General features: G+C 42.8%; 1 protein-coding gene across 3 annotated transcripts in view; it reads left to right on the top strand.

Moving 5' to 3' along the window:
• LOC121568463 (integrin beta-4-like) overlaps window positions 1–12,308 on the top strand; it is a 44,829-nt gene that overhangs the window by 9,162 nt on the left and 23,359 nt on the right. For all 3 annotated transcript variants that reach the window (XM_045226702.1, XM_045226710.1, XM_045226709.1), the window contains exons 9-16: window positions 139–228; window positions 353–475; window positions 2,804–2,971; window positions 3,081–3,157; window positions 3,449–3,654; window positions 3,954–4,057; window positions 11,640–11,994; window positions 12,119–12,225. In XM_045226702.1, coding sequence (XP_045082637.1) covers window positions 139–228; window positions 353–475; window positions 2,804–2,971; window positions 3,081–3,157; window positions 3,449–3,654; window positions 3,954–4,057; window positions 11,640–11,994; window positions 12,119–12,225 — 1,230 coding nt within the window. The remainder of the gene's footprint in view (window positions 1–138; window positions 229–352; window positions 476–2,803; window positions 2,972–3,080; window positions 3,158–3,448; window positions 3,655–3,953; window positions 4,058–11,639; window positions 11,995–12,118; window positions 12,226–12,308) is intronic.

Raw genomic sequence — 12,308 nt, 5'->3', positions numbered from 1 at the left:
CACAACATCATCCCCATTTTCACCATCACCAGTCACTCCTAAAGTATACTTATTACAGGGGGGGGGGTTCTATGGGCTCTTAACTCATCTGTAGCATTGCAGATAACCCCTTCATGTTTTGTGGGTTCTCCTGTGTAGAAGCTTCATGAGTATTTCCCCATCGCTGAGCTGGGTCTTCTACAGGAAGACTCTGCTAACATCCTCAGTATCCTGGAGAAAGCCTTTGAGGTAAGAATGGGCTTGTTTTGCACAATGGACACGTTAATTACATTTGATTCAACTTCTCTGTATCCACTAAGGGCTATTGGGAAAGCCAGTTGTCCTAATAATGCTCTCTGTCTCTGCCTCTCAGAATATCCGTTCTAAGATCAGTATTCGTGCTGAGGACAGGCCTAAAGCTATAGAAGCTCAGGTCCTATCTTACAGTGGCAGTGTTGCACAGGCCGGAACCTTCAAAGTCAAGCCTGGAGAAATAGTAAGAAACAATTACAGTGGGCTCCAAAATTACAGTTACCCCTGACTGGCAATGCATCAGCCTGCAATGATTAAAGCGCTATCTCCAGTTACTGCTAGAGGAATTAGCATTGTGCCCAACAATGCCTGCGAAGGTGTGTTAACGTGACAAATTGTGAAATACATAAAACAATGTTGAAATGTAAGACTTGACCACTGAAAACCCACCCCTGACTGGCAATGCACAAACAATACTTTAAAAAATTATATAAACAATATAATTATAGAGATAAACTAAAAATACCAACATGTGAGAAATACTGTACTATATTAATGCTCCAATGGAACCCACCAAAATCATTTATTGATTTAATTAAAAATCAATGTCCTCCAAATCAAGGTTTCACAATTAATGGCACCCTTAAAGATTATTGTAAATAACATATACCAAAGTTAAACCAGGACTAAGTCTTAAGGAACTATATTGAGCCATTACATCACTTCCTATTTCACTAGGGTATAAAAATGAGGTAACACGCATGCAATATCCCTTTGTCATCCAAGACCATGAAGAAAACAAAAGAACTGGCAGTTCAAAAGAGACAGATGGTCGTAGACCTTCATAAATCTGGTAATGGCTACAAGAAGATCCACAAACGATTGAATATACCACTGAGCACTGTCAGGGCAATTATTAAAAAATTAAAAAGATATGGAACAGTTGAAAACCTCACGGGTAGAGGACGCAAATGCATTTTGCCCCCCAGGATAGGGAGGAGGATGGTGAGAGAAGCAACAAAATCCCCAAGAATCACTGTGAAAGAATTGCAGGCCTTGGTGGCGTCTTGGGGTCACCAGGTTTCAAAAAGCACCATCAGACGCCACCTCCACAACCACAGGCTCTTTGGAAGGGTTGCCAGAAGAAAGCCCTTTCTGACCCCAAGACAAAGATGCAAGCGCTTGGAGTTTGCCAAATGTCATTTCAATTATGACTGGAAGAAGGTGCTCTGGTCAGATGAGACCAAAATTGAACGTTTTGGTCAGATACAGCATCGGCATGTTTGGCGTCGAAACAGAGATGCATACAAGGAGAGGCCCCTCATACCCACGGTGAAATATGGTGGTGGGTCAGTGATGTTTTGGGGCTATTTTAATTCCAGAGGTCCAGGGGCACTGGTTAAGATTGATGGCATAATGAATTCCACCAAATATCAGGCAATTTTGGCTGACAATCTGGTTGCCTCTGCCAGAAGGCTGGGACTTGGCCGTAGGTGGACTTTCCAACAAGACAATGACCCAAAACATACCTCAAGATCCACACAGAAATGGTTCTGTGACAACAAAATCAATGTTCCGCCATGGCCATCTCAGTAGCCAGACCTCAATCCAATCAAATCTGTGGGCTGAGTTGAAGAGGGCAGTTGATAAGTGCAAAAACCCAAGAATGTTATGGATCTTTTAATTTTTTATCTGATTTAACCTTTATTTAACTAGGCAAGTCAGTTAAGAACAAATTCTTAATTACAATGACGGCCTACACCGGCCAAACCCGGACGATGCTGGGCCAATTGTGCGCCGCCCTATGGGACTCCCAATCACGGCCGGATGTGATACAGCCTGGAATCGAACCAGGGGGTCTGTAGTGTCGCCTCAAGCCTGAGATGCAGTGCCTTAGACCGCTGCGCCACTCTTGAAAGGATCTACATAGAGGAATGGTCCAAAATCCCTCCAAATGTGTTCCTTAACCTTGTCAAACATTACAGGAAAAGACTCCATGCTGTTACCCTTGCCAGAGGTGGTTGACCTAAGTACTAAATGAGGAGTGCCAATAATTATGAAACCTTGATTTTGGTGACATTTATTTTGTATTAAATAATTGTATGATTTTGGTGGGTTCCATTGGAGCATGAATATAGTAAAGTATTTCTCACATGTTGGTATTTTGAGTTTATCTCTATAATTATATTGTTTATATTTTTTAAAGTATTGTTTGTGCATTGCCAGTCAGGGGTGACAGTAATTTTGGAGCCCACTGTAGATGTTGCATGCACACACACACACGCACTCACACACACACACACACACACACACACTCACACACAACACACACACATCACACACACACACACACAACAACACACTCACACCACACTCACACACACACACACACACACACACACACACACAACACACACACACACACACACACTCACACGCACCACACACACATCACACACCTCACACACACACACTCATTCACACACACACGCACGCACTCACACACACACTCACACACACACACACACACACACACTCACACACACACCCTAACCCATTCTATGTTTTCCAGGGGAAGTTTAAAGTGCGGGTCAAGGCCAATGAGATGGTTGGGGAGGCACATGTATGTAAACTGGAGCAGGGTGACAAGCAGGGGAAGATGAGGGTCAAACCAACAACCTTCAGCACAGCTCTAAACATCAACGCTGAAGTGCTCTGTAAAATCTGCGACTGTGAGAAGGTACGAAGACACAGACAGACACGCGTGCACAAAGACACACATGCATAAACGCACAAACGGGTTTTTGGTTTTCTAACACCATCTTTCTTTCTCCGTGTGCTTCGCTCAGACTCCATTTCCAAACGCAGTGAGGTGTACAGGCCACGGGGACTTGGTCTGTGGGAAGTGCCAGTGCTACGATGGCTGGTGAGACAAACACAACTGAAGCTACTTTCTCGCTCATATAAAATAATAATAATTGATTGGATTTATAGCACTTTTCCAGTGCTCAAAGCACTTTACATAGTAAGAAGGGGAAACTCTCCTCTACCGCCACGATGTGTAGCACCATCGAGTGATGCACGGAAACTCATTCGTGCCAGAACGCTCACCATACATCAACTAGTATGGTGGAGAGGTGAGGAGTGATATATGCCAATTAGGATTCAAATATTATTGGACAGAAGACAGAACATGAGTATAAATCTTTCTCCCCAGGCTGGGTCCGTTCTGTAACTGCTCTGCCAGCGCGTCGACGGACGCGGGCACTTCCTGTCGGGGTCCGGGCGTGGAGGAGCCGTGTTCTGGCCGGGGAGATTGCCTGTGTGGAACGTGTGTGTGTTACAACACCGATCAGTACGAGGGACCCCTCTGTCAGTTTGACAAGTCCCAGTGTCAACGATACGGAGGCTTCCTCTGCAACGGTGAGTGTGGGGCTGTCATCATTGTCTCAGATAGCAAGCTCGTCACACTGCGTTGCTTTAGAATAACGCTGTCTGTCGGAAGACAATGGGGCTATCATAAGGCGTGTACAACTGTGTCATCAATACCGTTGGTGGTCCCTAAACTTCTATGTGAAAGTGTCAAGCACTTGAAGTAGATTCTAACCATTCCTCTCTCTCTCTCTCTCTCTCTCTCTCTCTCTCTCTGTCTCTCTGTCTCTCTGTCTCTCTGTCTCTGTCTCTGTCTCTGTCTCTCTCTGTCTGTCTGTGTTTATTTTCAGACCGTGGTCGCTGCTTCATGGGCCAGTGTGCGTGTGCAGAGGGCTGGGAGGGACCGGCCTGTGAGTGTCCCATGAGCAACCAGACCTGTCTGGATACTAAAGGGGTGAGGACTACATCTCTCTCCCTCTGTTTCTTTCCTCCCTCTCTCTCAATTCAATTTCAATTTTCAATTTAAGGGCTTTATTGGCATGGGAAACGTATGTTAACATTACCAAAGCAAGTGAAGTAGATAGTAAACAAAAGTGAAATAAACAATAAAAATTAACAGTAAACATTACACTCAGAAGTTTCAAAAGAATAAAGACATTTCAAATGTCATATTATGTATATATACAGTGTTGTAACAATGTGCAAATAGTTAAAGTACAAATGGGAAAATAAATAAACATAAATAAGGGTTGTATTTACAATGGTGTTTGTTTTTCACTGGTTGCCCTTTTCTTGTGGCAACAGGTCACAAATCTTGCAGCTGTGATGGCACACTGTGTTTTTTCACCCAGTAGATAAGGGAGTTTATCAAAATTGGGTTATTTTCGAATTCTTTGTGGATCGCTGTTGTTGTCCTGGGGCTCTGTGGGGTCTATTTGTGTTTGTGAACAGAGCCCCAGGACAAGCTTACTTAGGGGACTCTTCTCCAAGTTCATCTCTCTGTAGGTGATGGCTTTGTTATGGAAGGTTTGTGAATCGCTTCCTTTTAAGTGGTTATAGAATTTAACGGCTCTTTTCAGGATTTTGATAATTAGCGGGTATCGGCCTAATTCTGCTCTGCATGCATTATTTGGTGTTTTTCGTTGTACACTGAGGATATTTTTGCTGAATTTTGCATGCAGAGTCTCAATTTGGGGTTTGTCCCATTTTGTGATTTCTTGGTTGTTGAGCACACCACAGACCTCACAACCATAAAGGGCAATGGGTTCTATAACTGATATAAGTATTTTCAGCCATATCATAATTGATATGTTGAATATTATGTTCCTTTTGATGGCGTAGAGGGCCCTTCTTGCCTTGTCTCTCAGATCGTTCACACCTTTGTGGAAGTTACCTGTGGCGCTGATGTTTAGGCCGAGGTATGTATTGTTTTTTGTGTGCTCTAGGGCAACAGTTTCTAGATGGTATTTGTGGTCCTGGCAACTGGACCTTTTTTGGAACACCATTATTTTAGTCTTACTAAGATTTACTGTCAGGGCCCAGGTCTGACAGAATCTGTGCAGAAGATCTAGGTGATGCTGTAGGCCCTCCTTGGTTGGTGACAGAAGCACCAGATCATCAGCAAACAGAAGACATTTGACTTCAGATTCTAGTAGGGTGAGGCCGGGTGATGCAGACTGTTCTAGTGCCCTCGCCAATTCGTTGATATATATGTTGAAGAGGGTGGGACTTAAACTGCATCCCTGTCTCACCCCATGTCCCTGTGGAAAGAAATGTGTGTGTTTTTTGCCAATTTTAACCGCACACTTGTTGTTTGTGTACATGGATTTCCCCCAACCCCACTTTCCATCAATTTGTATAGCAGACCCTCATGCCAAATTGAGTCAAAAGCTTTTTTGAAATCAACAAAGCATGAGAAGACTTTGCCTTTGTTTTGGTTTGTTTGTCAATTTGGGTGTGCAGGGTGAATACGTGATCTGTCGTACGGTAATTTGGTAAAAAGACAATTTGACATTTGCTCAGTACATTGTTTTCAGTCTGCTGTTAATGATAATGCAGAGGATTTTCCCAAGGTTGCTGTTGACGCATATCCCACGGTAGTTATTGGGGTCAAATTTGTCTCCACTTTTGTGGATTGGGGTGATCAGTCCTTGGTTCCAAATATTGGGGAAGATGCCAGAGCTAAGGATGATGTTAAAGAGTTTAAGTATAGCTAATTGGAATTTGTGGTCTGTATATTTTATCATTTCATTGAGGATACCATCAACACCAGAGAGTTGATTGGAGAGTTTGTATTTTGTCCTGTAGTTCATTCAATGTAATTGGAGAATCCAGTGGGTTCTGGTAGTCTTTAATAGTTGATTCTAAGATTTGTATTTGATCATGTATATTTTTTTGCTGTTTGTTCTCTGTTATAGGGCCAAAAAGATTGGAGAAGTGGTTTACCCACACATCTCCGTTTTGGATAGATAGCTCTTCGTGTTGTTGTTTGTTTAGTGTTTTCCAATTCTTCCAGAAGTGGTTAGAGTCTATGGATTCTTCAATTACATTGAGCTGATTTCTGACATGCTGTTCCTTCTTTTTCCGTAGTGTATTTCTGAATTGTTTTAGTGATTCACCATAGTGAAGGCGTAGGCTCAGGTTTTCTGGGTCTCTATGTTTTTGGTTGGATAGGTTTCTCAATTTCTTTCTTAGATTTTTGCATTCTTCATCAAACCTTTTATCACTGTTGTTACTTTTCTTCGGTTTTCTGTTAGAGATTTTTAGATTTGATAGGGAAGCTGAGAGGTCAAATATACTGTTTAGGTTTTCTACTGCCAAATGTACACCTTCACTATTACAGTGGAATGTTTTGTCCAGGAAGTTGTCTAGAATGGATTGAATTTGTTGTTGCCTAATAGGTTTCGACACTACTTTCCCTCCATCTATAGCATTTCTTAATATTATTCAGTTCCTTTGGCTTTGATGCCTCATGATTTGAGTATTGCTCTGTTCATGTAGACTGTTAAATTTTGCTGTGATCTGATAGGGGTGTCAGTGGGCTGACTGTGAACGCTCTGAGAGACTCTGGGTTGAGGTCAGTGATAAAATAGTCTACAGTACTACTGCCAAGAGATGAGCTATAGGTGTACCTACCATAGGAGTCCCCTCGAAGCCTACCATTGACTATGTACATACCCAGCGTGCGACAGAGCTGCAGGAGACGTGACCCGTTTTTGTTGGTTATGTTGTCGTAGTTGTGCCTAGGGGGGCATATGGGGGAGGGAATGCTGTCACCTCCAGGTAGGTGTTTGTCCCCCTGTGTGCTGAGGGTGTCAGGTTCTTGTCCAGTTCTGGCATTTAGGTCGCCACAGACTAGTACATGTCCCTGGGTCTGGAAATGATTGATTTCCCCCTCCAGGATGGAGAAGCTGTCTTCATTAAAGTATGGGGATTCTAGTGGGGGTATATATGTAGCACACAGGAGGACATTTATCTCTGTTGAGATCATTTCCTTTTGAATTTCTCTCTCTCTCTCCCCCTCTGTTACTTTACCCCCCCTCTCTCTCTCTCTCTCTCTCTCTCTCTCTCTCTCTCTCTCTCTCTCTCTGTTTCTCCCCCCCCCCTCTCTCTCTCTGTTTCTCCCCCCCTCTCTCTCTCTGTCTCTCTCTCTCTCTCTCTCTCTCTCTCTCTCTCTCTCCCCCCTCTCTCCCTCTGTTTCTTTACCCCCACCTCTCTCTCTCTCTCTCTTTCTCCCCCCCTCTCTCTCTCTCTCTGTTTCTCCCCCCCCTCTCTCTCTCTCTCTCTCTGTTGTTCCCCCCCTCTCTCTCTCTCTCTCTCTGTTTCCCCTCTCTCTCTCTCCCTCCCTCTCTCTCTCTCTCTGTTTCTCCCCCCTCCTCTCTCTCTCTCTCTCTGTTTCTCCCCCTCTCTCTCTCTCTCTCTCCTCTCTCTCTCTGTTTCTCCCCCCTCTCTCTCTCTCTCTCTCTCTCCCTCTGTTTCTTTACCCCCCTCTCTCTCTCTCGGTTTCTCCCCCCCTCTCTCTCTCAATTCAATTCAATTCAATAGACTTTATTGACATGGCAAGTAAAATTACTTTCATTGTCAAAGTATAGATATAACAAAAATGGTGGGACCAAGAGCAATAATAATAATAGTAGTAGTGGAAATGGGATTACCATTAACAGCAACTACAACAACAATATTAATGAGAATAACAATACATTAAAGCAATAGTAGTCGACCAATCTCAACATGACTGAGATGACACATTACATGGTATGAAAGCCAAAACAAAACAGGAAATATTATTGACATTACACTTTTCACTGGCTGTCCCTCAGGTTGTGGCAGGAGGACACATTTGGCTGCCAAAATTGCACATGTTGGCTTTTCACCCAAGAAATATTGGATTTTTTCTTCCTCTTTTATAGTTTCAAATTCTTTGTACTGAATGATAATTTTGGGAAAGAAAGATTCTCTTAGGTCTGAGTATTTTTCACAGTGTAATAGGAAATGCAGCTCTGTCTCTACCTCTCCCCGGGTACAGAGTGAGCACAGCCTGTCCTCTCTGGGCAGCCAGGTTTGCCTGTGATGACCGGTCTCTATAGCCAGACTGTGCTAACTGAGCCTGTACCTAGTCATTGTTTTCCTCAGTTTTCTATCAGTCACAGTGGTCAGATCGTGGCAGACTATGTACTGTCTGTTTAGAGCCAAATAGCATTGAAGTTTACTTTGATTTTTTGTGGTGTCTTTTCTTTTTGCTTTGTGATGATTTGGTTGGGACAGATTTTCTGAGTGCTGTCCTGAGGCTCTATGAGGTTGGTTTTGGTTATATAATAATAATAATATAATATGCCATTTAGCAGACGCTTTTATCCAAAGCGACTTACAGTCGTGCGTGCATACATTTTTGTGGTTAGGGAACTGAGCTCATTCTCAGCTCATTCACAGCCATGTGAAAGCTACCTGTGTTGCTGATATTTAGTCCTAGATATGTGTAATTTCTGGTGTGTTCTAATAGAACTGTGTCCAAATAGAATTTATATTTGTCATCCTGATTTCCGGACATTTTTTTAGATTAACGGTCAGGGCCCAGGTCTGACAGAATCTGTGCAGATGATCTAGATGCTGCTGTAACCCCTCCTTAGTGGGAGACAGTAACACCAGGTCATCTGCGTACAGCAGACACTTGATTTCAGTGTTGTGTAGGGTGAGACCAGGTGCTGCCGATTCTTCTAATGTTTTTGCCAATTCATTAATGTAGATGTTAAATAGTGTTGGACTTATTGGGCAGCCCTGTTTCACTCTACGTCCCTGAGAGAAGAAGTCTGTTTGCTTGTTGCCGATTTTAATCGCACATTTGTTTTTAGTGTACATTGATTTAATAACATCATATGTTTTCCCTCCAATATCACTTTCTATTAGTTTGTAAAAAAAGACGTTCATGCCAAATTGAATCAAATGCTTTCTTAAAGTCTACAAAACACGAGTAGATTTAGCCTTTGTTTTGGTTTACTTGTTTGTCAATTATAGTGTGGAGGGTGTAAATGTGGTCTGTTGTACGATAATCTTTTACAAATCCAATCTGGCTTCTGTCTAGGACGTTGTGTTCATCAAGGAAATGATGTAGTCTGCTGTTTATGATACTGCAGAGAATTTTCCCCAAGTTGCTGTTAACCCAAATTCCTCTGTAATTATTTGGGTCAAATTTGTCTCCATTTTTATAAATTGGTGTGATCAATCCTTGGTTCCAAATATCGGGAAAATACCTGCAGTTAGGATAATGTTGAAGAGTTTGAGTATAGCCAATTTGAATTTGTGGTCTGTATATTTGATCATTTCATTTAAAATACCATCAGCACCACAGGCCTTTTTGGGTTGGAGAGTGCAAAGTTTTTCCAATAATTATTGTTCTGTAATTGGGGTATCCACAGGATTCTGATAGTCTTTGACTGCTGATTCAAGGATTTGTAATTTTTCTTGTATATCTTGTTGTTCTGGGCTCTTTGTTATATTGCTGTAGAGGTTTGCAAAGTGATTTCTCCACATATCCCCATTTTGGATAGCCAATTCCTCATGATGAGGTTTGTTTAATTTATTCAAATTCTCCCAGAAGTGGTTTGATTCTATGGATTCCTCAATCACATCCAGCTGATTTATAATGTGATGTTCTTTTTTTGTTCTTAGGGTGTGTTTGTATTGCTTCAGTGTTTCCCCATATTGAAGGCGTATATTTTTGTTGTCTGGGTCTCTGTGTTTTTGATTAGATATATTTCTCAATGACTTTCTTAGATTTTTGCAATCATTATCAAACCATTTTTCATTATCTATTCTTTTTGGTTTGCTCTTATGTTTCTTAAGATTAGCCAAGGAGGCTAATTTGTCAAATATAAAATTTATGTTCCAAACGGCCAAATGTACACCTTCATTGCTGTAGGAGAATGTTAAGGCTAAAAAGTTGTCCAGGTGAGATTGTATTTTTTGGCTACTAATTGCTTTTTGGTAGATTACTGTACTGTTTGCACTCCATCTACAGGTCTGTTTAGTACCATGTAATTTATTGGGCCGTGATGCTTCATAGTTTGGTTCTGCTCTTCTCAGATACACTGTGATTTTACTGTGGTCTGAGAGAGGTGTTAGTGGGCTGACTGTGAAGGCTCTGAGAGACTCTGGGTTGAGGTCGGTGATGAAGTAGTCTACAGTAGTGCTGCCAAGGGATGAGCTGTAGGTGTACCTACCAAAAGAGTCCCCTCTTAGCCTACCATTGACTATGTACAGACCCAGTGTTCGACAGAGCTTCAGGAGCTGTACTCCATTTTTGTTTTTCATGTTGTCATAGTTGTTTCTGGGGGGTTATGTGGGGAGGGAAAGGTTGTTGCTTCCCGGTAGGTGTTTGTCCCCATGACTGTTAATAGTGTCTAGTTCTTCTGCTGTTCTAGCATTCAGGTCTCCACAGACCAGCACATTGCCTTGGGCCTGAAAGTGACTAATCTCCCCGTCTAGAATGGAGAAACTCTCTTCATTGAAGTAGGGTGACTCTGAGGGGGGAATGTATGTGGCACAGAGGAAGACGTTGTTATCTGTTTAGATAGCCTCCTTATTGATTTTTAGCCAGATAAAGAATTCTCCTGTTTTGATCAATTCGATTGAATTAGTTAGTTCAGATTTATACCATATTAGCATTCCCCCTGAGTCTCTGCCCTGTGTGATTCCTTTTAATTTGGTGGATGGTACGATTATCTCCCTATAACCTAGTGGACAGCCAGTGGAAACATCACCTCTGCACCATGTTTCCTGTAGTACTACAATATCAACATCATCAATTTCTTTAAGGAAGTCTGGGTTTCTGCTCTTTAGCCCAAAAGCAGAGGACTTCAATCTTTGTAAATTCCAACATGCAACGTAAAAATACTTCATAACAGTTTTTTCTTTACCTTCAAAATGAGATAAACACTCACAATCCAACAATAACTATTAAAATAAGATTTTTCAATAAAGGTAAGCTCTTATTATGCAAATGTGATTTGATCATTTAAGATAGTATTTGTGTCATGCCACTTGGGTGGATGTAGTGTGAGGATGGTGGAGTTGTTGTATCTCTCCCTCTCTCTCTCTGTTTTTCCCCCCCTCTCTCTCTCTCTCTCTCTCTCTCTCTCTCTCTCTCTCTCTCTCTCTCTCTCTCTCTCTCTCTCTCTCTCTCTCTCTCTCTCTCCCTCTGTTTCTTTCAGCTATCTCTCTATCTCTCTATCTCTCTCGCTCTCTGTATCTATCTCTGTATCTATCTCCCTCCCTCTGTTTCTTTCCCCTCTCTCTCTCTCCCTCTGTTTCTTTCCTCTCTCTCTCTCTCTCTCTCTCTCTCTCTCTCTCTCTCTCTCTCTCTTTCTCTGTTTCTTTCCTCTCTCTCTCTCTCTCTCCCTCTGTTTCTTTCCTCTCTCTCTCTCTCTCTCTCCCTCTGTTTCTTTCCCCTCTCTCTCTCTACCTCTGCCCCCCCCTCTCTCTCCAGATTGCTACAATATTGTTGGTCATGAGTGATCTAACCACAACCCCCCCTCTCTCAGGGTGTCTGTAACGGGCGGGGTGTGTGTAAGTGTGGTCGTTGTAAGTGCCAGGACTCTGGCCTGCCCATGACCCCCACCTGTGAGGCTAACTTCCAGGCTCAGCTGGGGATGTGTGAGGACAAGAGGAGCTGTGTCCAGTGTCAGGCCTGGAAGACAGGAGAGAAGAAGGGCGGCGACAAGTGCGACCAGTGCCAGTTCAAAGTCACCATGGTGGACGAGCTCAAGGAAAATAAAGAGGTGATTGAGGCGTGTAGTTTCCGTGACGAGGATGATGACTGTACGTACCACTACACCGTGGACTACCCTGAGGACCAGACTGGCAAGGAGCTGGAGGTCCAGGTGCTCAAGAAGAAAGGTGAGACAACGTTCATATCTTTCTGCCTTAGTTTATATGAAGTTAATACCATTATGGGTGTTCCTTGCTTTGTTATGGGCCTGCACCCTGGTTGTGATGTTGTTGTCGTGGTCCGTCCCCTTAGACTGTCCCCCTGCTGGCTTCCTGTGGTTGATCCCTCTCATCATGTTCCTCATGTTATTGCTGGGTCTATTGTCGCTCTGCTGCTGGAAGTACTGTGCCTGCTGCAAGGTACTGTCCAGACGCAACCATAATGCAACCATAACATGACCTTAAAACAACCAACCAACCAACCATGGCCTTTGCCATACTAT

The sequence above is a fragment of the Coregonus clupeaformis genome, chromosome 1 (assembly GCF_020615455.1).
Source record: "Coregonus clupeaformis isolate EN_2021a chromosome 1, ASM2061545v1, whole genome shotgun sequence".
Classification (NCBI taxonomy): domain Eukaryota; kingdom Metazoa; phylum Chordata; class Actinopteri; order Salmoniformes; family Salmonidae; genus Coregonus; species Coregonus clupeaformis.
Note: the sequence above shows the minus strand (reverse complement) of the source record. Positions and strands in the feature narration are given on the sequence as shown.